The following is a 25,876-nucleotide window of genomic DNA, read 5'->3' as shown; positions in this document are numbered from 1 at the left end:
CAGAATCTAACTACTTCTCATTCACACCCATAGGTACTAGAATGGTCTAAGCTTCCATCTTTTTTTTTTGCCTTGGTTATTACAAAAGTATTCATGATTCTACTACCACTTCCCTATACCCTTTAAAGACTTTTAAACATATCAATCAGGTCATTTTACTCCTCTGCTCAGTATGCTCCTTTAGCTCCTTTTATTCTCATTCAGAATAAAAGCCAAATAGCCTATGGGCTTATTAACTTGATAAAGTCCTTCCCTATTCTACTCCTCACCTTGTGACCTTAGGTCCTTCACTTTCTAGCATTAGCCCTAGTCAGTCAGTTTAGTTCAGTCGCTCAGTTGTGTCCAACTCTTTGCAACCCTATGGTCTGCAGCATGCCAGGCCTCCCTGTCCATCACCAACTCCTGGAGTCTACTCAAACTCATGTTTATTGAGTCAGTGATGTCATCCAACCATCCCATCCTCTGTCATCCCCTTCTCCTCCCGCCCTCAATCTTTCCCAGCATCAGGGTCTTTTCAAATGAGTCAGTTCTTCACATCAGGTAGCCAAAGTATTGGAGTTTCAGCTTCAACATCAGTCCTTCCAATGAACATCCAGGACTGATCTCCTTTAGGATGGACTGGTTGGATCTCCTTGCAGTCCAAGGGACTCTCAAGAGTCTTCTCCAACACCACAGTTCAGAAGCATCAATTCTTTGGCCCTCAGCTTTCTTTATAGTCCAATTCTCACATCCATACATGACTACTGGAAAAACCATAGCTTTGACTAGATGGACCTTTGTTGGGGAAGCAGTGTCTCTGTTTTTTAATATGCTGTCTAGGTTGGTCATAGCTTTTCTTCCAAGAAGCAAGTGTCTTTTAATTTCATGGCTGCAGTCACCATCTGCAGTGATTTTGGAGCCCCCCAAAATAAAGTCTGTCACTGTGGATGATGGGACCATGATGATGGGACCCACTCCTTTTCCCTAAACAGGCATACCACCACTAAAGGTCACTAAGCAGGATATTCCTAATGCCCCTCCCAGCATATTCACATCTCTGTTCAAGCAACATCTTCTTAATAAAGTCTTTTCCAACCATGTACTTTACCCTTGGCCCTTAACCCTGGCCCCAAATCCTGTATCCCCTCTCCCCCCTCCCTTTGCCCATCAGATTTATTATTTGGCAGACTGCATTTTTTATTTACTTACTACATTTCTATCTATCATACAAGCTCTGTACTAGCTCACTGAATGTGTCCCCAAAATGTCCAAAAATGTCAATCGGACTCAAGAACAAATCAGGAAGTAGTTACAAATAATCAAAGGTACTTGTTAAAATAAATTCCCTATCTATGGAGAATGAAAAGATTAAATATTTACTCTAACTGAACTTTTTTTCTGAAAATCAGAACCGAGGGATTCTCTGGTGGTCCATTAGTTAGGATTCAGTGCTTTTACTGCCGTGTCCTGGGCTCAATCCCTGGTTCGGGAACTAAGAACCCGCAAGCCAATTTGTGAGGTCAAAAAAATAATAATTGAGAAAATCAGTCCAGAATCAATCTCTCTCACACACATACACATAAACATGTACATACACACACACTTATGTGTTTATGTCTCTATGTTAGGAAAAAATGACCATGATGCAGTCAGGAAAAGGAAAAAAGTGGGGTGGAAATCATCAAAAATTTTCAACATAAGTTAACTTTTTCTAAAAAAAAAAGGGGGGGGGTTTATACATGCAAATATAATGAACCTATTAAGTTGCTTACACTATAATCACCGTGTCTTTGTTGAATTTTTTCTCTTGAACTGTACTGGAGCAATTTGGGGAAACAACATCTTCACTATCAGAAGACAAATCAATGTACTGAATCCCTCTTTGATTCTTGAAATACGATATACTTGCTTTTCTGTCATTTTCTGGAGTTTCTGGAACACTAGAATCTTCTGCAAAAGACAAAAAGCAGAAAGGCATTTTGAGCAACCTGAAAATAAGACAAATTTTGTTTGTGCAAATCTGTCTTAGTACAATCATGTGCCAAAAATCTTTAGCTTCATTCACGTTTCCATCTTAAACCAAAACTCCTCCTAATTTTTAAAGAAAAAATTAATAGTCAACCAGGGCTGGCATTAAATGATTTTCCACTTCAGAGGTTACTTACTAGCAAGACCTTAGTGGACACTGCAAAACAGCGGTTTGTATATTTCAACCCTCTTTTCTCTGTGCTTTTCTTTCCTAGTACTCAGTTCTTACCTAAAAGAACATGGACACTAGAGCCCAAAAGACTTGAATTTCAATCCCATCTCTCAGCCAAGTTACTTAATCTAAGTCTCAGTGTCTTTTATAAAATAGAGATGCTAATAATCACAGGGTTAATGTGCACATAAAATTTAATTTGGAAAATTGGCACACTGTCAATATCCAACATACATTAGCTCTTATGCAATATTGGTGTTACGGGCCAAATTATGTCCCCTCCAAAATTCCTATGCTAAAGTTCCAACCCCCATGACCTCAAAATGTAACATATTTGGAGATAGGTCCTTCATAGAAGTGATCAAATTAAAATGAGTCAGTTAGGTTAGTAACCTATGAGAGAGAGGAACCAAGGATACGTGTGCATGGGGGAAAGGCAGCATGGGCACACAGGGAGGAGGCTGAGGAGAAAGGCCTTCACAAGACACCAACCCCACCAACACCTGCATCTTAGACTTCTAGCTTCTAGATATGGGAGAAAATCAGTCTGCTCTTTATGGCACTCAGTCTGTTATTTTGTTATGGCAGCCCTCACTAAGAAAGGCCGGAGAAGGCAATGGCAACCCACTCCAATGTTCGTGCCTGCAGAATCCCAGGGACAGGGGAGTCTGGCGGCCTGCTGTCTATGGGGTCGCACAGAGTCGGACACAACTGAAGCGACTTAGCAGCAGCAGCAGCCGCACTAATAGAGTCAGCATCACTTGTTTACCCAAAGCAGGTGAGTAAAATATTCTACTGTGGTCTCCTCTCTCCAAGAGCTGAGGTTCAAAATTATTCTCCCTTATATACAGGAGGAGGAATTCCTGATTTAAGGAATTCATATTAAAGTGTCTTGGTTTAGTGAATACAGTTGTCCTGCAGTATCTGTGAGGTTTAGGGAGACTGGTTCCAGCACTTTCCTGCCCACTCCCAAAACGGGGGAACGTTCAAGTCCCTTAAATAAAATGGTCCTGTAATTTCATATAACATATGCACACAGCTGTATTACTTATAATACCTGATTTGTGTAAATTCTATGTAAAGAGTTGTAACTACACATGTGAAAGTTACACAAACAGTTGCAGTGTGTATGTGGCAAATTTGTTTTGCTATTTAGAACTTCCTGGAACTTTTCTTTCTGAATATTTCCATTGTAGCTGATCTGTAGATGAGAATCCATAGATATGAGGGCCAATTAGTGATACATTTTAAAAAGGAATGATCACATGAATTTTAATTCAAAAGTACCAATTTAAAAAACAATAGCTACCATTAGCCACTATTCAGTATCAATTCCAGAAGTGAAACACATTTTCAATACTTACAATAACCCCAAGGGGACATTATATCATCATTTTATAGATAAACTAGATGCAGAGGAAGCAACTTGTCCAAAGTCATACAAGGGAAAGTATCAGACCTAAAATCCAAGACCCAGAGTCTAAATCCTGGTACGCTAAAATTCTTGACCTTCCGGCAATTAACTGTCATAAAATGATACCAATCACTATCATAAGGCTCCTGAGTCATATTTGTAAATAACATTAACCAAGGCTTACATAACCAATCTCTTAGATGACACAAAAAAACATTTTTCTTCCTGCAGTGAAGTCCCAGCAACATTTAGTTCAGTTGGTCAGTCGTGTCTGACTCTTTGCGACCCCATGAATCCCAGCACACCAGGCCTCCCTGTCCATCACCAACTCCTGGAGTTCACTGAGACTCACGTCCATTGAGTCAGTGATGCCATCCAGCCATCTCATCCTCTGTCATCCCCTTCTCCTCCTGCCCCCAACCCATCCCAGCATCAGAGTCTTTTCCAATGAGTCAACTCTTCATATGAGGTGGCCAAAGTACTGGAGTTTCAGCTTTAGCATCATGACTTCCAAAGAAATCCCAGGGCTGACCTCCTTCAGAATGGACTGGTTGGATCTCCTTGCAGTCCAAGGGACTCTCAAGAGTCTTCTCCAACACCACAGTTCAAAAGCATCAATTCTTCGGTGCTCAGCTTTCTTCATAGTCCAACTCACATCCATACATGACCACTGGAAAACCCAGAGCCTTTACTAGATGGACCTTTGTTGGCAAAGTAATGTCTCTGCTTTTCAATATGCTATCTAGGTTGGTCATAACTTTTCTTCCAAGGAGTAGCATCTTTTAATTTCATGGCCGCAGTCACCATCTACAGTGATTTTGGAGCCCCCAAAAATAAAGTCTGACACTGTTTCCACTGCTTCCCCATCTATTTCCCATGAAGTGATGGGACCAGATGCCATGATCTTCATTTTCTGAATATTGAGCTTTAAGCCAACTTTTCACTCTCCTCTTTCACTTTCATCAAGAGGCTTTTTAGTTCCTCTTCACTTCTGCCATAAGGGTGGTGTCATCTGCATATCTGAGGTTATTGATATTTCTCCCAGCAATCTTGATTCCAGCTTGTGTTTCTTCCAGCCCAGCATTTCTCATGATGTACTCTGCATAGAAGTTAAATAAGCAGGGTGACAATAAACAGCCTTGACATACTCCTTTTCCTATTTGGAACCAGTCTGTTGTTCCATGTCCAGTTCTAACTGTTGCTTCCTGGCCTGCATATAGGTTTCTCAAGAGTCAGGTCAGGTGGTCTGGTATTCCCATCTCTTTCAGAATTTTCCACAGTTTATTGTGACTGTGGAAAGGTCTGACAGAATGTGGCCCACTGGAGAAGGATTCCCTTCTCCAGCAAACCACTTCAGTATTCTTGCCTTGAGAACCCCATGAACAGTACGAAAAGGCAAAATGATAGGATACTGAAAGAGGAACTCCCCAGGTCACTAGGTGCCCAATATGCTACTGGAGATCAGTGGAGAAATAACTCCAGAAAGAATGAAGGGACGGAGCCAAAGCAAAAACAATACCCAGTTGTGGATGTGACTGGTGATAGAAGCGAGGTCCGATGCTGTAAAGAGCAATGTTGCATAGGAACCTGGAATGTCAGGTCCATGAATCAAAGCAAATTGGAAGTGGTCAAACAGGAGATGGCAAGAGTGAATGTCAACATTCTAGGAATCAATGAACTAAAATGGACTGGAATGGGTGAATTTAATTCAGATGACCATTATATCTACTTCTGTGGGCAGGAATCCCTCAGAAGAAATGGAGTAGCCATCATGGTCAACAAAAGAGTCCAAAATGCAGTACTTGGACGCAATCTCAAAAATGACAGAATGACCTCTGTTCATTTCCAAAGCAAACCATTCAATATCACAGTAATCCAAGTCTATGCCCCAACCAGTAATGCTGAAAAAGCTGAAGTTGAACGGTTCTATGAAGACCTACAAGACCTTTTAATACTAACACCCCAAAAAGATATCCTTTTCATTATAGAGAACTGGAATGCAAAAGTAGGAAGTCAAGAAACACCTGGAGTAACAGGCCAATTTGGCCTTGGAATACGGAATATAGCAGGGCAAAGACTAATAGAGTTTTGCCAAGAAAATGCACTGGTCATAGCAAACACCCTCTTCCAACAACACAAGAAAAGACTCTACACATGGACATCACCAGATGGTCAACACCAAAATCAGACTGATTATATCCTTTGCAGCCAAAGATGGAGAAGCTCTATACAGTCAACAAAAACAAGACCAGGAGCTGACTGGCTCAGATCATGAACTCCTTATGAACTCCTTATGGCCAAATTCAGACTTAAATTGAAGAAAGTAGGGAAAACCACCAGACCATTCAGGTATGACCTAAATCAAATCCCTAGCAACATTACTGAAAAGCAAATCACAAAACTGTTCAAATAGAACAATTTTATGAATGTTGAATGTCTGGGGTGAAAAACCACTTTGAAAAAAAAAAACTTTTTTTTTTCAGCTATGTTTACTGCCATTTGTATGAAGACACAAATTCTGATAATTATGTAAAATAATAAAAAGATAGTCTAATTCTTATCAAATAAGTATTAAAGATACTATGGACTCTGCTTTTACACAGTGGTCCTGCTATATCATAAACCACAAATAAAACTAAAAATGCAGATCCTTATTGCATCATAAATTTAACCTAAACTTAATGCTTAAAGCTCAACATTCAGAAAACTAAGATAATGGCATCCGGTCCCATCACTTCATGGCAAATAGATGGGTAAACAGTAGAAACAGTGGCTGATTTTATTTTTTAGGACTCCAAAATCACTGCAGATGGTGATTGCAGCCATGAAATTAAAAGACTTACTCATTGGAAGGAAAGTTATGATCAACCTAGATAGCATATTAAGAAGCAGAGACATTACTTTGTCAACAAAGGTCCATCTAGTCAAGGCTATGGTTTTTCCAGCAGTCATGTACAGATATGAGAGTTGTACTATAAAGAAAGCTGAGGGCCGAAGAATTGATGCTTTTGAACTGTGGTGTTGGAGAAGACTCTTGAGAGTCCCTTGGACTGCAAGGAGATCAACCAGTCCATACTAAAGGAGATCAGTCCTGGGTGTTCATTGGAAGGACTGATGTTGAAACTGAAACTCCAGTATTTTGGCCACCTGATGCAAAGAGCTGAGTCATGTGAAAAGATCCTGATGCTGGGAAAGATTGACGGTGGGAGGAGAAAGGGACGACAGTGGTTAGATGGCATCACCGACTCAATGGACATGAGTTTGAGCAAACTCTTGGTGATGGACAGGGAGGCCTGGTGTGCTGCGGCTCATGGGTCACAAAAGGTCGGATACAATGAGCGACTGAACTGAATTGAATGCATATAATTTTAACAGTTCAACACTGTCCAGCTTTTTGAAAAGGGCTATGACAAAATGATTTGGATTGTCCTCTTTTCTTTAAAAAGCTTCCTTATTCAAAGTGAAGAACAAGCTTTTCAAACTAGTCTTACTGTTTGTTTGGGGGCGGCGGGGGTGGCAGGTGGTAAAAATCTATTAGTGAGTAGTAGGAGCACTAGAGTTTCTTGAACTGATTATATATTCATCTTTTCTTTAATCTTCTCCTCTGATTTTCCCAATCCAGGGATCGAATCCAGGCCTCTCACACTGCAGGCAGATTCTTTCCCATCTGAGCCACCAGGGAAGCCCAAGAATACTGGAGTGGGTAGCCTATCCCTTTTCCAGGGGAACTTCCCAACCCAGAAATCAATCCAGGGCCTCCTGCATTGCATGCAGATTCTTTACCAGCTGAGCTACCAGGGAAGCCCTACTTATTATATACAGATTATAATACAAAATAGATGGTGAGGACATAATTTTAAAATTCACACTTAATATGCTTCATTAATAAGGTAGAAAAAAAGCTAGGCTTTCTTATGGGTTTCCCTTGTGGCTCAGCTGGTAAAGAATCCACCTGCAATTCGGGAGACCTGGGTTTGATCCCTGGGTTGGGAAGATCCCTTGGAGAAGGCAAAGGCTACCCACTCCAGTATTCTGGCCTGGAGAATTCCATGGACTATATACTCCAGGGGTTGCAAAGAGTCAGACATGACTAAGTGACTTTCACTTTACTCTCTTATAGGTACTGAATTACTAAGAGCTTTTACTGGATATGCAATGTTCACCATCAAAAAATATACATTAGATTGGTTCAAGAGAGTAGAGTAGAAGGACACATGTTCATCTCCTCCTGCAAGAACACCAAGATTGCAACTGGCTGTTGAACAACTATTAAAAGGAGGACGCTGGAGCCCACCAAAAAAAGATACCCCAGACCAAAGACAAAGAAGCTGCAAGGAGATGGTAGGAGGGGCGCAAGCACAATAAAATCAAATCCCATATTCACCAGGTGAGTAACCCACAATCTGGAGGACAATAATACCAAAGAAGTTCTCCCACTATTGTGAAAGTTCTGAGTCCCATGTCAGGCTTCCCAACCTGGGGATCTGGTAAAGGGACTGGGAATCCCCAGGAATTCTGACTTTGAAGGCCAGCAGGATTTGATTATAGGACTTCCACAGGACTGGGGGTAACAGACTTTACTCTTGGAGGGCACAAACAAAATCTTGAGAGTATCAAGATTCAGGCACAAGGAGCAGTGATCCCACAGGAGACTGAACTAGACCTACCTGCTACTGTTGGAAGGTCTCCTGTGGAAGTGTGGGTTGGCAATGGATGGCCGCAGGGACAAAGGCACTGGCAGTAGCAGTCCTGGAAGGTGCCCCTTAGGATAAACCCTCTTGAAGGTTGCCATTAACCCTACCATAAAGCCCACAGACCCCAGGGTTGAGTCGTCTCAGGCTAAATAACTAACAGGGAGGAAGCACAACCTCACACATCAGCAGATAATGGGATTAAAGTTTTACTGCCCACCACAGTAAGTCCCAGTTTTTCCCATGCCCAGTCCCTCCCATCAGGAAGCTTACACAAGCCTCAGCCTCATGCACCAGAAGGCAGACAGAAGCAAGAAGAACCACAATCCTGCAGCACTAGAACAAAAACCACATCACAGAAAGTTAACCAGAATGAAAAAGCAGAGGGTTATGTCCCAGATTAAAGGACTAGATAAAACCCCCTGAAAAACAACTAAATGAAGTGGGGACAGGCAACTTTCCAGAAAAAGAACTGAGAATAATGATAGCGAAGATGATCCAGGATCTCAGAAAAAGAATGGAGAAGATGCAAGAAATATTTACCAAAGACCCAGAAGAACTAAAGAATAAAGATGAACAATACACTAGAAGGAAGCAATAGCAAAATAACTGAGGCACAAGAATGGGTAAGTGACCTGGAAGACAGAATGGTGGAAGTCACTGTTGCAGAACAGAATATAGAAAAAAAGAATGAAAAAGAATGAAGACAGCCTAAGAGACCTCTGCTGCTGCTGCTTCTAAGTCACTTCAGTCGTATCCGACTCTGTACGACCCATAGAAAGCAGCCCACCAGGCTCCCCCATCCCTGGGATTCTCCAGGCAAGAACACTGGAGTGGGTTGCCATTTCCTTCTCCAGTGCATGAAAGTGAAAAGTGAAGGTGAAGTCGCTCAGTTGTGTCTGACCCTCAACGACCCCATGGACTGCAAGCCTTCCAGGCTCCTCTGTCCATGGGATTTTCCAGGCAAGAGCACTGGAGTGGGGTGGCATTGCCTTCTCCAGGGTTTCCAGAAAGAGAAGAGACGGAAAAAGGACCTGAGGAAATATTTGAAAAGATAATAGCTGAAAACTTCCCTAAGATGGTAAAGGAAATAGTCAGCCAAGTCTAGGAAGCACAGAGAATCCCAAGCAGGATAAACCCAAGGAGGAACAGACCAAGACACACAGTAATCAAAATGACAAAAATTAAAGAGCAAGATAAAATATTAAAAGCAACAAGAGGAAAAATGACAACATACAAGGGAACTCTCATCGGGCTATATTAGCTGATTTCAACAGCAACTCTACAAGCCAGAAGGGAATGGCACGACATATTTAAAGTGGTGAAAGGGAAGAAACTACAACCAAGAGTACTCTACCCAGCAGGACACTTGTTCAGATTCAGTGGAAAAATAAAAAGCTTTCCAAACAAGCAAAAGTTAAGAGAATTCAGCACCACCAAACTAGCTTTACAACAAATGCTATAGGAATTTCTCTAAGCAATATGCACGAGAAGGAAAAAAATCTACACAAAATAAACCCAAAACAATTAAGAAAATGGTAATAGGATTGTACGCGTGTGTGTGTATGTGTGTGTGTGCGTGCGCTCAGTTGCTTCAGTCTTGTCCAACTCTTTCTGACCTTTTTGACTGAAGCCTACCAGGCTCCTCTCTCCATGGGATTCTCCAGGCAAGAATACTGGAGTGGGTTGCCATGCCCTCCTACAGGGGATCTTCCTAACCCAGGGACTGAACTTGCCATAATATTGATAATTACTTTAAACGTAAATGCATTAAATGCACCAACCAAAAGACAGACTGGCTGAATGAATGAAAAGATATGCATGTATGCACTTCCACCTATCACATCACTCTACTTAACCCCTCAAATTGTACGTAATTATTTTATACTGTTAGGTTAATCATGTTTCCATTATGGCTTACAACTGTAATTCTTTTATTTTTTGTCTGGCTATTGGTTGTGAAAAGTGATAAACATCTTATACTGTTGTGGAAAGAAAAAAAAAAAAAATATATATATATATATACACATTAAACATGTATACTACCCTGAACCAAGTGGCACCCCCACAGCCTGATTGGCAAGTGACTAACAGCAGAGGAAATGGTTTGATAATATGGAGGAATGAGGGAAGATTATAATACAAAAGCATTTCTCAAACTAAGGACCTCTTTTAAATTTCTCACTTTAAAAAAAAATGAGGGCTCCACAAGAGTCTTGGCTTATGCTGGTTATATCTATAATATTTACCTCATCAGAAAATAGTAACTAAGAAAATGTTTAAGAATTTATTTATGACTTCCCTGGAGGTCCAGTGGTTAAAAATCCTCCTGTCAACGCTGGGGACATGAGTTCACTCCCTGGTCCAGGTAGATTCCACATGCTGCGGGGCAACTAAGCCTGTGTGTCACAACGAGAGAAGCCGCTGCAACGAGCGGCGGCGCACCACAACCAGAGAAGGCCTGAGTGCAGCAACGAAGACCCAGCACAACCATACAGAAAACAAGAACAAAGGGAAGGAAGGAATTCTTAAAAAAAAAAAAAAGAAGAAAACTGTATTCCTTCCTCCCCCCATCCCTCAAATTCAGTGAGACAAGTAGCACTGTTTTAAATCTGTGAAGATTCCTGGTTTAATAGAAAGACAGCTAGATTCTCATATCTGTTTGTGCAATTATCTGTTGAAGTGTATTGTTTTCGTTTGCTTTACAAAGGAAATCATGCCTCACCACAGTTATATAGTTAAGGAAGGAATATTTTTTAAAAATAAAAAAGAGCCTTTTTACTTTACTGTGGGTATTTTTTGACAATGAACCCAAATTTGACAGATGGTAGTTTTTCTAAAGGTTGTTGCAATGTGGAGTCTGAAATGATGTGAACAAACTTTTCATTCTGTTACATTAAAACCTTCCAGTCAATCTTGCGCTTTAACAGCCCCTTAACCCACACATTATCTTTTTAAAGCACTGTGTGCATTATCTTTTGGAAAATATTGGTTCACTCACTGATTAATGCATATCTTCCAAATGTTGACACGTCATGTTTTTTTTTTTACAAAAATGACATTCATTAATCTCACCACTGGTTTCTAAATATCTGGAGACTGTCAAAATCACATTTGTAGATATGTTTTCCAAAATTCAAAAGTTTTCTTTGAAACTAGAAATTTATCATTTGCATAAATACTGTCAGTTGTTTCCCTCGATATCAGTTCATTTTTTTGAAAAAAAAAAAAAAAAAAAAAAAAAAAAAGTCTGTTAAATACCTGTCTACATAGTGTGGTTTGTCAGTCATTCTTTTAAATAAAAATGGTGCTCTGTAAAATAATGACAAGCTCAGTTCAAACTCAAAGCAACCGCTCAAATGCTTTCTCCTGAGACAACTACTGCACTCCAGCATGCAGCAAAGGGGAGTTCACATTTTGTTTCAAAAAATATTAAAATGGTGCCTACTGATAAAGGTCGATTTATTAAAAACTATTTTTACTGCTTCATCAAGAACATTCTTAAGTGAAACTGACATTTAAAAATTTTAAGGATACAATGGCAATTTAGAACAGCCTGGAATCTTGGCCTCAATTCACGCTAGGGTACCAGCAGTTTCACCTACCACTGCTTTTGCATCATCATTGCAAATACCAGTATAGTGAAAAAGGCTGCTGCTGCTGCTAAGTCGCTTCAGTCGTGTCCGACTCTGTGCGACCCCATAGACGGCAGCCCACCAAGCTCCCCCGTCCCTGGGGTTCTCCAGGCAAGAACACTGGAGTGGGTTGCCATTTCCTTCTCCAATGCATGAAAGTGAAAAGTGAAAGTGAAGTCGCTCAGTTGTGTCCGACTCTAGCGACCCCATGGACTGCAGCCCACCAGGCTCCTCCAAGGGATTTTCCAGGCAAGAGTACTGGAGTGGGGTGCCATTGCCTTCTCCCATGATGTACTCTGCATATAAGTTAAATAAGCAGGGTGACAATATACAGCCTTGACGTACTCCTTTAAAGATTTGGAACCAGTCTGTTGTTCCATGTCCAGGTCTAACTGTTGCTTCCTGACCTGCCTATAGGTTTCTCAATAGGCAGGTCAAGTGGTCTGGTATTCCCATCTCTTTCAGAATTTTCCACAGTTTATTGTGATCCACACAGTCAAAGGCTTTGGCATAGTCAATAAAGCAGCAATAGATATTTTTCTGGAACTCTCTTGCTTTTTCCATGATCCAGCGGATGTTGGCAATTTAATCTCTGGTTCCTCTGTCTTTTCTAAAACCAGCTTGAACATCTGGAAGTTCACAGTTCACGTATTGCTGAATCCTGGCTTGGAGAATTTTGAGCATTACTTTACTAACGTGTGAGATGAGTGCAATTGTGTGGTAGTTTGAGCATTCTTTGGCATTTCCTTTCTTTGGGATTGGAATGAAAACTGACCTTTTCCGGTCCTGTGGCCACTGCTGAGTTTTCCAAATTTGCTGGAATATTGAGTGCAGCACTTTCACAGCATCATCTTTCAGGATTTGAAAGAGCTCAACTGGAATTCCATCACCTCCACTAGCTTGTTCGTAGTGATGCTTCCTAAAGCCTACCTGACTTCACATTCCAGGATGTCTGGCTCTAGGTCAGTGATCACACCATCATTATCATCTTGGTCGTGAAGATCTTTTTTGTACAGTTCTTCTATGTATTCTTGCCACTTCTTCTTAATATCTTCTGCTTCTGTCAGGTCCATACCATTTCTGTCCTTTATCGAGCCCATCTTTGAATGAAATGTTCCCTTGGTATCTCTAATTTTCTTGAAGATATCTCTAGTCGTTCCCATTCTATTGTTTTCCTCTATTTCTTTGCATTGATCACTGAAGGCAGCTTTCTTATCTCTCCTTGCTATTTTTTGGAACTCTGCATTCAAATGGGTATATCTTTCCTTTTCTCCTTTGCTTTTTGCTTCTCTTCTTTTCACATTTGTAAGGCCTCCCCAGACAGCCATTTTGCTTTTTTGCATTTCTTGTCCATGGGCATGGTCTTGATCCCTGTCTCCTGTACAATGTCACGAACCTCTGTCCATAGTTCATCAGGCACTCTGTCTATCAGATCTAGTCCCTTAAATCTATTTCTCACTTCCACTGTATAATCATAAGGGATTTGATTTAGGTCATACCTGAATGGTCTGGTGGTTTTCCCTACTTTCTTCAATTTAAGTCTGAATTTGGCAATAAGGAGTTCATGATCTGAGCCAGTCAGCTCCTGGTCTTGTTTTTGTTGACTGTATAGAGCTTCTCCATCTTTGGCTGCAAAGAATATAATCAGTCTGATTTTGGTGTTGACCATCTGGTGATGTTCATGTGTAGAGTCTTCTCTTGTGTTGTTGGAAGAGGGTGTTTGCTATGACCAGTGCATTTTCTTGGCAAAACTCTATCAGACTTTGCCCTGCTTCATTCCGTATTCCAAGGCCAAACTGGCCCGTTACTCCAGGTGTTTCTTGACTTCCTACTTTTGCATTCCAGTCCCCTATAATGAAAAGGACATCTTTTTGGGGTGTTAGTATTAAAAGGTCTTGTAGGCCTTCATAGAACCGTTCAACTTCAGTTTCTTCAGCGTTACTGGTTGGGGCATAGACTTGGATTACTGTGATACTGAATGGAGCTACCCCACGCCCGAGGCCAGGGGCGGCAGCCAGGAGGAGCAACCCCATGTCCAAGAAGCGGTGGCTGCAGGGGCGCAGGAAGGCCTAGAGGAGCGATTCCATGTTCAAGGTGAGGAGGGGTGGCGATGAGGAGATACCTCTCGTCCAAGGTAAGGAACAGCAGCTGCGCTTTGCAGGAACAGCGGCTGCGCTTTGCTGGAGCAGCTGTGAAGAGATACCCCATGTCCAAGGTAAGAGAAACCCAAGTAAGACAATAGGTGTTGCAAGATGGCATCAGAGGGCAGACAGACTGAAACCATACTCACAGAAGCTAGTCAATCTAATCACACTAGGACCACAGCTTTGTCTAACTCAATGAAACTAAGCCATGCCCATGAGGCCACCCAAGACGGGTGGGTCATGGTGGAGAGGTCTGACAGAATGTGGTCCACTGGAGAAGGGAATGGCAAACCACTTCCTATTCTTGCCTTGAGAACCCCATGAACAGTATGAAAAGGCAAAAGGATAGGATACTGAAAGAGAAACTGCCCAGGTCAGTAGGTGCCCAATATGCTACTGGAGATCAGTGGAGAAATAACTCCAGAAAGAATGACGGGATGGAGCCAAAGCAAAAACAATACCCAGTTGTGGATGTGACTGGTGATAGAAGCAAGGTCCGATTCTGTAAAGAGCAATATTGCTAGGAACCTGGAATGTCAGGTCCATGAATCAAGGCAAATTGGAAGTGGTCAAACAAGAGATGACAAGAGTGAACGTCAACATTCTAGGAATCAGTGAACTGAAATGGACTGGAATGGGTGAATTTAACTCAGATGACCATTATATCTACTACTGTGGGCAGGAATCCCTTAGAAGAAATGGAGTACCCATCATGATCAACAAAAGAGTCCGAAATGCAGTACTTGGATGCAATCTCAAAAACGACAGAATGATCTCTGTTCATTTCCAAGGCGAACCATTCAATTCTCCATTAGTGGTGTGCAAACAGAAGACAAACTTATATCCTAAATTTTTCCAGTATACATTTATTTATTTTCATACTTAAGTCTACCATAACACAAAAGAAGGATTTAAACACCTGCCACTGATTCTACCTTTCCAAGGGATCCCAGATCAAAAACTATTCAAAAGAAAAAAATCACTGCCAGGAGATTATGAATTCACACAGAAAAGTCTACATCAATTTGTTAATCACAAATAAAGGTGATGCCCAAGTAGAATGAAAACACTTAAACCTTTGATTCTGTCCCATAGACTTATGTAAGTGTGCCTTTTTGCCATTTTGATATTCTAATTGTGTACTGTTCTACATGATTCAATTCTCTAATATGGCAACTGACTTTCAAGGCCGTTCTTTTCAAGGCTATTCCTAGTGAAGCACATCATAGAACTGCCCCTTTTAAAAGGTTTATTACCAAAAAAACAGATAATAAATTCTGGACAGTCTTGGGCTTCCCTGGTGGCTCAGTGGTAAAGAATCTGCCTGCCAGTGGAGGAGACCTGGGTTCGATCCCACATGCCAAGGAGCAACTAAGCCTGTGTGCCCCAACTGCTGAGCCTGTGCTCTAGAGCCTGCAAGCCTGTGTGCTCTAGAGCCTGTGCTCTGCAACAAAAGCAGCCACCACAATGAAAAGCCTGTGCACCACACCTTAGAAAGAAGCCCCTGCTCACCACAAAAAAGCCTGCATGGCGATGTAAGACCCAGTGCAGCCAAAAATAAAAATTAAAAAAATTAAGAAAATACAATCTGGACAGTCTTAATTTGAATGACATAGTAGACAGGGATCTTCAGCATCTTAGATAAATCAAATATCTCTGATGAAAGCTCTCGAAAAAGACAAGGAATACACTAAAAGATTGAAGAGCAGTTTCTTATACACTAGCTTAAAATGAGAAAGAAGAAACATTTTGGGCTTAAGCCAAAAGAAAAGGTAAAGATAAATAGAAAAAATGTAAAGGAAAGAGTCATGTGATTTATAATGGGCAAGGTCAAAGTGTTAAACCTGAAAAGTACTTTTTAATAAGAATTTATATCTACATTAAAAACATAACTGACATGTACAAATGAATTCTAATAATGAAATGCATAAACATGGCAGGATACATAGAGCAAAAAGTCAAAAGAGACAAATATGAGGCTTTAATTGTCTTGTCTAAACTCTTAATAGAAAAGGCAGCACCAAAATAATTAAGATATAAAAAGATATTTTTTAAACTATTTTGATTGGTACCCACTGTAAGAGACACATTATGGATTATGACCCTAAACACACAAATCACTAGTTATATAACAAAGGCCTCATAGGCTTTACTGTTATACTTTGATAATTTTCTATTTGTTGTATCTATGAAAAATAAGTTATATGCATTCAGCCAGGATCCAAGAAACTGACTTTATGACATGTTCGTAATCCAGTTTGAAAAAAATGATATAAATAATAACTCATTATTTTTGACATATAAGTAAATCTGTAATTAGATTATGCATTTTCAAGTACTCAGAACTTTTACAGAAATTCTTTAGTAGGCCAAAAAGAATATCTCAGTAAATTCATCAAAGATGAAATATTACAGACTACATTCTCTGGTCACAAAAAGTAAAATTGGAAATAAATGTTAATAATAATGTTGAAGCAAAATTTCAGTTACTTGGAAATTAAAACAACAAATAAACAAGAAAAACAAAAGAAACCACTCCTTTAAACTCTCAGGTCCAACAAGAAGAAAAAGCAAAAACATATTAAAATCTACAGTACAGGAATACCTCTTTTCTTGCATTTCACAGATATAGTGCTTTTTTTTTTTTTTTTTTTTACAAATTGAAGGTTGATGGCACCATATGTTGAACAAGGTTACTGACATTTTTTCCAACAAGTGAGCATTTGCTCACTTCATGTCTCTCTGCCATATTTTGGTAATACTTCTTGTAACATTTCAAATATCTTATGGTGATGTTTGTTACGGCGATCGGTCACCAGTGATCCTTGATATTACTGTTGTAATTGTTTTAGGTGCCCCAAAAGCACCCATATAAAATGGCAAACTTAACTGATAAAACATTTTATGTGTTTTGACTGCTCCACCCACCTGCCGCTTCCTTCATCACTTTCCCCCTCTTCCAGCTTCCCTATTCTTTAAGACACAACAATAAATTAGGTCAGATACTTAACCCTCCAATGGCCTCTAAGTATTCAAGAGAAAGGAAGAGTTGCACATTCCTCTCTCTAAATAAAAAGATGGAAATGTTTAAGGTTAGTGAGAAGGCAGGTCAAAAGCCAAGACAGGCTGGAAGTTAGGCCTCTTGCAGCAGTTAGCCAAGACGTGAATGCAAAGGCAAAGTTCTGGAAGGAAATTAGAAATTCTACTCTAGTCAATCTACAAACAAGAAGCCAAACAGCTTTACTGCTGATATGGAGAAACTTTCAGTGGTCTGGATAAAAGGTTAAACCAGCCTCAGCATTCCCTTAAGCCATCTCTTCCTTTCTAGGAAGGCTGAGAGAGGTGAGGAAGTTGCAAGGAAAAAAGTTTGAAGCTTGAAGAAGTTAGTTCATAAGGCTGAAGGAAAGTAGTTGTCTCCATAACATACAAGTGCATGATGAAGCAGATAGTGCTGATGTAGAAACTGCAGCAAGATATCCAGAAGATTTAGCTAAGATAATTAAGCAAAGTGGCTACATTAAACAAGAAAAGTTTCAGCGTCAACCAAACAACCTTCTAATGGAAGAAGGTTCCATCTAGGACCTCCAGAGCTAGAGAGGAGAAGTCAATGCCTGGCTTAAAAGGATAGGCTGAGTCTCCTGTTAAGGGCTAATGTAGCTGGTGACTTTAGTTGAAACCACTGCCAATTTATCATGCCCGAAAATCTTAAGGTTCTTAAGAATTATGCTAAATCTACTCTGCCTATGCTCTATAAATAAATGGAACAAAGCCTGGATGACAGAACAGTTGTTTAAAACATTGCCTACTAAGTATTTTAAACCCACTGTTGTTACACCTACTGCTCAAAAAAATGACTGCTTTCAAAATATGACTGCTCAGGGAATTTCCCAGTGGTCCAGTGGTTAGAACTCTGGATTTTCACTGGTGAGGGCCTGATTCAATCCCTGTATAGGGAACTAAGATCCCACAGATGTGAAAGAAGAAAATATGGATGGATATATTTATAATGTGGTAGGGAATGGCTTTCTTTTATCAGTTCTGATAGGGACCTAAAACCATAAGCCTTAAAGAAAAAGAAGAACAAACTGACCATTTAAAAATGGAAAACTTCTCTGTTGTAAACAACAAACAGAATTAAAAGACTGGAATAAAAAAAAAAAACAAAGCAATTTAATTGCTCATTAGCCTTTTAAAGATTAGAAAGGTTTGCAATATTCTGGCCTGGTATGAAAAAGCAGACATCTGAAAACCAGCCTGTAGTCTAGTGCAAACTGGTAAAACTATTATGATGGGTTATTTGGCAATTACTAAAATATTAATTCATATTCCTTCTAACATGACAATTTCATTTCCCAGAATTTTCCCACAGACTGTACACAGGCAAAAACATCAATATAAAAGAATGGTCACTACAGCATTCTTTAAAACAAAAAGAGGAAATAAACCAAAACAACCAATGTCTATTAACATGGAACTATATAAATTATAATACATCAATGTATAAGACATACTGTAGTCACTAAAAACAATTCAAATATAGCATATTTTATATCAACATGGAAAATATAAAAAAAATCTACTTTGAGGGGACTTCCCTGGCAGTCCGGTGGTTAAGAGACTGCACTTCCACTGCAGTAGGCATGTGTTTAATACCCAACTGGGCAACTAAGCACATGCAGCATGGCATTTGGGGGACCCTCCCTCAAAATCTACTTTTTCGTCAATAGTGAGCTGCATTACAATATACAGAATACTATTTTATCTAAAAAAAAAAACCAAAAAACCAACAACCTAGAATACCTATAGGTAGGGGAAAAAATGAAAAAATGAAAAGAACACCAACACTAAATGAAAAGATTACATTCGAGTCTCTCCATTACACAATTGTTATAATCATTTTTTATATAACACTTAATTTTGAAGAAAGCAGCACAAAAACTAAAAAGGTAGAAAAGGAAAACATAGACAAAAAATGTACATTTAAAATGAATTTAAGACATTTAGACTCACAGTACTTTCTATTAGAACAATTGAGCACTAATCTTTTGAACAAATACGACTCTTCAACGAATACTAGCAGACATTAGGAAACCAGAATTTCTATCCAAAGATAAAATGAGGATTCACATTTTGGCCACACACACTTAAGAGGACTCAGTAGTTAAAGTATCACTCAACAGTTAAAGAATCGTGAGGTTAAAATGATACGTGCAGCTTCATCATTCAAATGATCTTATTCATTTTGATTTCAGAGAACAAATAGACAAAGTGAAGTCCAAAAGTGATAATTTAAGACTGTAGAATTTGTAAGTGGCAGAGCATTGCTCCTTGGAAATCTTTTCACAATTAAAAAATTTTTTCCTCTTACTTATTAACAACAGTTACTTTCAACATGATGACCACACCAAAATGGCAGCCTATAGAAGACTATTTCATTAAGAAATTCATCAAGCATACACTAAAGCTTTCCTCCATTCCACCCTCAGAACCACCTATGAATCATCTATTTTTCTCTTTTACTCCCATTCCCCTGGGTAAAATGTGTCTTAATTTTTTCTCAAAGTTAAACAGTCCAGCTACAGTTGCACTCCTACCTCCCTGACGCCTCTCATCAGATACCACCCCCTGTCTTTCATCCTTTCCCCCTCCACTACCTTCTTTCCCTCAGCTAAAAAATATGCTCAATTTTCAATGTTCCTCAGACATCTTTTCTTGACATTATTTCCTCATCAAGCTGTTCTCTTTCCCTTGTTGGAATAGGAGTTTTCATCTGCTTAGTTTTCTATTGAAACTGCTATGGGCCAACAGGAACTTTAATTTCAAAGGAAAGAGGTCTCTGATCAGATCTCACTCAAACTGATTTCTCTGCAACATTTGATACTGTTCACTATACAACACCAACGTGGAAACTCTCCTTTCTTTTGCTTTCAGGGTATTACCATTTGCTTACTATTCTGTCATCCTTTATACCTTTCATTGGTGTCCCTTCCTTTATCCATTTTTTAAATACTGATGCTTCTTACTATCTATTTTGTTTAGGACATTTTTGGGGGGGGGGTGGGTAACTACCACAAGGATGACTTCGAAGTTGATTTCTCATATTCCAGCCATTCTCTGAGCCCTAAACTCCAATGTTCAACCCTCTACTAGACCTTGCTACTAAAACATACGCAAATTCAACATGTTTTGGTATCTACCTCTTAATCCTGCTGCCTAATTCAGCTGATAGTGCTACTCACTCAGCTGTCCAAGCAAGGAACATCTGCATTACTTTTAAATCCTCCACATTTAACTGATCATCAAATAGCATCATATACATATCATATAAAACATCTCTAAACTGCCTCCTCTGTCATTTCCCTATATTTAGGCTTCAATTATTGCAACAGTTTCATTGCTATTTCTCCCATACTGAAATGTTCTATTTAATGTATACCAAATAAAGTCCATTCTCCCTGGGAGAGCATATAAATACGCCTCTCAAAACCCACCAGTTTCTGTTTCTAAATCTTTTCTGCTTCATGCATACTACCCTATACCTCCTCTTCCATAGATAACTTCACCTATTCCATTCACATACCACATTCCAAGGCAACATGCTTTTATCCCTTGTTCACTGAATAAGCAATGAGTCATTGTTTAGTGTTCACTCAGTCATTTCTCTATGATTTTTCCTGATTCTCTGCAGAAAGAAGGAATAATTTAATCACTGTGAATTAGACTGTGGTCCTACACTGCTTAATATCTTCCCTTATTACAAGTTACCACATTGTGCTATTTTAACCATATATATTTATGTGTTCTTTCCTCTTGGTGCTCCTTGAGGATCATGCTTAGCTCAATGTTTTATTCTTTATGCATAGAAGAGTAGATTCTCTCCTCTCACACTCATTTGTCACTGCTTTATTCTCTCCAAACCTGCTATGCTCCCAAAAAAGTAAAATAAAAAAGAAAATGTAAGTAGTAACGAATGATAACTCCAGGCATTAATGAGAGTAAAATAAACCGAGGTGGGGGGAGGAGACCCACAGGTTAAGTGTATGCCCTCATAGCCAAAGGCTGGATTAAGGGAGCCTGCCCTCTACCAAAGGTAGTTTCAAGTATCCCAGGCTAAAGATGACTGATGGCTATGGCACTGTTTCACGATCATAAAGAGGAAGAGGGACATTTAAAAATATGTACAAAGTACTATTATCACCTATTCATCATTCAATACTCCTTTTTTCAACGCATACTTTGAATGCCTACTATACACCAATCACTGTTCTGAGCAATGGGGATGGACAGACAGGTAAACCAGGTCTTTGCTCTCACAGATCTTACTTTCTAATAAGTGGAATATAAATACATAATGCAAAGTTAGTGATGGATACTATACAGAAAAATACAGTAAAGGGGGTGAGGGTTGCTACTTTAGAGAATAATCAAGGAAAGACCTTCTTAAAAAAAGGTAACATTTCACTAAGTCCTAATGCAACAGCAGAGTCACATGCAGATAACAAGAGAAAGCGTCCTGGAGGCAGATGGAAAAGCATATAGGAAGAAGAAAAGATTGAATGGGGTTTGGCATATTCAAGGAACAGTGTCCCTGTGGCACCTGTAACTGAAGGAGAGTGGTATAAAATAAAATCTTAACTCTTAGGTAAAATAATTGGATTATCTGAGAAAGAGTGATAAGAGGTAATTTTAACCACATACAATTTCCATCCTGTAGGTGGACTCAGACCCTAAAACTGATGTAAATAAACAAATGTAGCCTAATTCTACATAATAAGAGTAAATTACCGGTTGATGATAAAGAAAGGTCAATATTCATATCCCACTGATGATACATCCACTGATTTCCCAATGTCCATATTCAGTCTGATCTTAAATCCAGTTTTAGTGTGTTGACCTCTCCTCGGAACCATGTGTACGCACGCTCGATTGTGTCTGGTTCTTTAGAACCCCATGGACTATAGCCAACCAGACTCCTCTGTCCATGGGATTCTCCAGGCAAGAATACTGGAGTGGGTTGCCATTCCCTTCTCCAGGAGATCTTCCCAACTCAAGGATCGAACCAGGGTCTCTTATGTCTCCTGCACTGGAAGGCAGGGTTCTTTACTACTACCGCCACCTGGGAAGCCAGGGGCCCAAGGCCTGATGTTTAATTCAGCACCCCTCTCTCCCCATGCTAAATTAAGCTGCTATTGGTCTACTGCTTAACTGGCAGGCTCCCCTTGTGGCTCAGCTGGTAAAGAATCTGCCTGCAACGTGGGAGACCTGGGTTCAATCCCTGGGTTGGGAAGATCCCCTGGAGAAGGGAAAGGCTACCTACTCCAGTATTTTGGCCTGGAGAATTCCAGGGACTGTATAGTCCAAGGGGTCAAGAGAGTTGGACATGAGCAATTCTCACTTTCAAACTCAGGGCAGGACCTTTGATTCTCATTTGAATTTTTAAAGGCATACCCAAGGTCTTACAGCGGGTTCTTCATACCTATTCTAATGTATAGAACTATCTTTATTCCCCTCAATTACTTAAACTAAGATCCTTAACATTCATTTTATCTCATTCCTACACAAGGACCCAGATGTAAAATCTTGTACTTTCTCACTCTGAAACTCTTAAGCCTTGTTCTTCTGTTTGTACTGCCACTGCTGTTTGGATTAAAAGAGCTTCCCAAATGATTTCTCTCCCTTTAAACACTACACTCTAGCAATACATAGGTTTCATGACTGCCAGGCTGATTTTTTTTTTTACAAAACAAGTTTCTTTCATTATTTTACCCTAGGGCTTCCCTGGTGGCTCAGTGGTAGAGAATCTGCAAACCAATGCAGGAGACCTGGGTTCGATCCTTGAGTCAGGAAGATCCCCTAGAGAAGGAAATGACAACCCACTCCAGCACTCTTGCCTGGGAAATCTCACAGACAGAGGAGCCTGGTGGGCTACAGTCCCTGGGGCTGCAAATATTCAGACACGACTTAGCGACTAAATAAGTACCTCTGGAGTACCTATAATATTAAGTCTAAACTTTGCCTTACTTTTCAAGATTCTCAAAAATCTACAGGATCAATTACAATAATCTTTTCAGTAAGCAAAGCTCTCTCTTCCAAGTAGGATGAATCCTTACCACTCCTGGAACAAACTTGATTTTTGTAATTCCCAAGTGTCATTAAGACTTACCCCACAATTTCTAAAGGCAATCTCAGTTTTAAAAGGAATTTACATATGGAAGTCCAAATAAAGAGAAAAGAAGTGAAGTCTCCTTAGAGAAAAAAAGGAAAACAGAAAAAACACCTTCTGATTAGAAAAAAAAACCTAAAAATTTTACATTACTGATAAATAACTGAAACATTTCATTAAATTCCACTTTACAAAGTGTTTTATTTTAGAGATGAAAAAACTGTGGATCTCAGAAAATCTGAGTTACTTCTCCAATGTCTCATTTAACTAAAATTAAGAAGCAGAGGCTCCCAAGGACTCAACATCCCATGCCTACACCCTGGCCTTTCCTTCCCTAACCACAGAATAAACAGATTAAAATATTTACTGTTAAAATATTAAAGTACCTGGATGTTTAGACATTAATGACAGCATGTTATGCAAACCAAATTATCTGCTGAAAGAATGCACACAGGGATGTCACTCGTGCTTAAATCTTTCAGTGCTCTGAATTTAGGTTAAGTTCAAAATTCTTCAGATAAACAAAGTCTTTCAAAATTTGATTCCTAATTACCAGTTAGTCAAATCTACCAAATTGTTCCATCAAGTTCCAATTACCCCTAAGTATTTAAATTGTTATTCTAATGATAACTTGTAGGGACTGTCTTCAATGTTATATTTAAGTAGAACAGCAAACAAAATGGGGATATCAAGGGTAAAGACAAATATTACTAATTCTGTAATTTAAAAGGTGCTTATGAAATACTGAGCTTTACACTAAAAAGGGTATTAGTGAAATAAACATTAAAATATAACTTCTAATATTTTCCTTTTATCCTTCATAAGAAACTGAGAGACATAAATGATTAAAAGTTTAAGTTCAAGAATTAGATTGCTTGGATTTGAGCTCTGGTTCTACCAACTTCCCAACTTTACCTACCAGGTCTCATTTCTTCAAAATGTGGATAATATCGTGTAGACCTGTTTTAATAAGAGAATATGAACCACTCACCCTTATGACTAAAACATAGCAGCAGTTCAAATATATACTAATAGTTAACTGTCAGAAGAACACAGATTAAGATGGGAATGATAATTTTTGGCTTTCTCAAACCCTACTGTTCGTAACAATTTACTGAAGAGGTTAAAAAAATGAAGAACCACCATGAAGAACACCAATTATTGGGACTTCCCCTGTTGTCCAATGGTTTAGACTTCAAATGCCAATGCAGAGGTGTGGGTTCAGATCCCTGGACAGGGAGCTAAGATCCCAGATCCATTGAGGTCAAAAACCGGAAACATAGAAGCAATATTATAACAAACTCAATATAGATTAAAAAAAAAAAACGGTCCATTAAAAAAAAAAAACTCAAAGGAAAAAAAATTATTCATATGCACTTTGGAAGTCAGGTGGTTGGCAAAATCTGAATGTGACCTGCTCTTCATTTGTTCATAGACGTTTTCTTCAGGCACCTTGAATAAAGTCTTAGCTCACAGCAGGTTATCATTTTTTTTTGGAGAAATACTGGAATGAATTTAAATGTGTGGCAATAACAGCCTCAAAATCTATCATAGGACTGAATCACCTAGTTCTTTTTCCCATAGCTGCCATTCTGACCTAAATTCTGATTTTAGCTGCCATCACTGGGCCGTATTTAAGAACTTACGCAAAAGTGAAACAACTATGGACGGATAATCAGTTGGAGGTACATGGCGCCTATGGCAGTCCCAAAGCTGCATGTAAAAGGGCATGGTGAAGGACAATGCATCAGTATGTATGATATCAAGAACAAAAATCAGAATCTCTTCTGCTTTTCTTCTTAAAAAACAAAAACAAGAAACTCTCTTGATGCTGTATCAATTTCCAACCTCGTAACTCACCTGTTTTTTCAGTTACATCTGAATCAGGGGTGCCTGCCCTGCTAACTTCCCCTTCAGCATTCTCCTCTTCAGCACTAAGAGAAATTGGTGAAGAAGGGCCAGGCTGGGAGGGTTGAGGGGTTGCTTCGGGCGCTTCCTCAATCTTATTTCTTTTCTCAAAGCGAAAACGGTCCAGGTTGAAAAGATTCATATTGATATAAACTACCACTTCGTGGGGTTTGGCGCTTTAGGTGAACTATCTGCAGGGAGGAAATAAAAAGAGAAAAAGAGGCCATGAAAACAATATAAAATACAAAGCCACAGCAGTTCATTCCCAAGGCAATTAAGTGCCCGCAAATATGCCAGTGGCTCAGCGTGACTATTATGGCTGCGCTTCATTGTTAGGCCATAACAATCAGGTGGACAGGGGTATCCTTTTAAAATTTTCCATTGCTTTTTTTCCACTCCCTGTCTCCCCCACCCCCGCCCTTCCTTCCTAGAACCACACGCTGACCCTCGCGCAACCTCCTCTTACCCCAGCACGCGCGGGCACGTTCCCCACGCTAACTCCCCTGCGGGCCGCGCGCCCGCCCACAGTGAGAGAGACTCCCTGTACTAAGATGCTCCCTGCCTCGAGAAAGGACGTGCCGGGGCCCGTGCCTCGACACTGCAGGGACACAAAGGGGCCAAAGCAAGGGAGCGGCGGAGGCCGTGGTGGCGGGCACCCGCCCGGAAGTTGACGCGGCGCGAGCCCAGCTGAGAGGAAGCTGATAGGATCAAGAAAACACAGGGAAGATTCCGAAGTGCAGAC

At 39.8% G+C, this 25,876-nt stretch overlaps 1 protein-coding gene across 3 annotated transcripts in view; it reads right to left on the bottom strand.

The window, feature by feature from the left end:
- Nucleotides 1-25,876, bottom strand: part of SMARCAD1 (SWI/SNF-related, matrix-associated actin-dependent regulator of chromatin, subfamily a, containing DEAD/H box 1) — a 91,155-nt gene that overhangs the window by 65,047 nt on the left and 232 nt on the right. For 2 of the 3 annotated variants that reach the window (XM_055587667.1, XM_055587665.1), the window contains exons 2-3: nucleotides 25,087-25,325; nucleotides 1,752-1,929 (exon numbers count right to left, since the gene is read on the bottom strand). In XM_055587667.1, the coding sequence (XP_055443642.1) occupies nucleotides 1,752-1,929; nucleotides 25,087-25,276 (368 nt within the window). In that variant the 5' untranslated portion in view covers nucleotides 25,277-25,325. Of the gene's footprint in view, nucleotides 1-1,751; nucleotides 1,930-25,086; nucleotides 25,326-25,600; nucleotides 25,871-25,876 lie in introns of those variants that run through there. The other variant, XM_055587666.1, reaches the window with a different exon arrangement.

Source organism: Bubalus kerabau, chromosome 7 (assembly GCF_029407905.1).
Source record: "Bubalus kerabau isolate K-KA32 ecotype Philippines breed swamp buffalo chromosome 7, PCC_UOA_SB_1v2, whole genome shotgun sequence".
In the NCBI taxonomy this organism is placed as follows: domain Eukaryota; kingdom Metazoa; phylum Chordata; class Mammalia; order Artiodactyla; family Bovidae; genus Bubalus; species Bubalus kerabau.
Note: the sequence above shows the minus strand (reverse complement) of the source record. Positions and strands in the feature narration are given on the sequence as shown.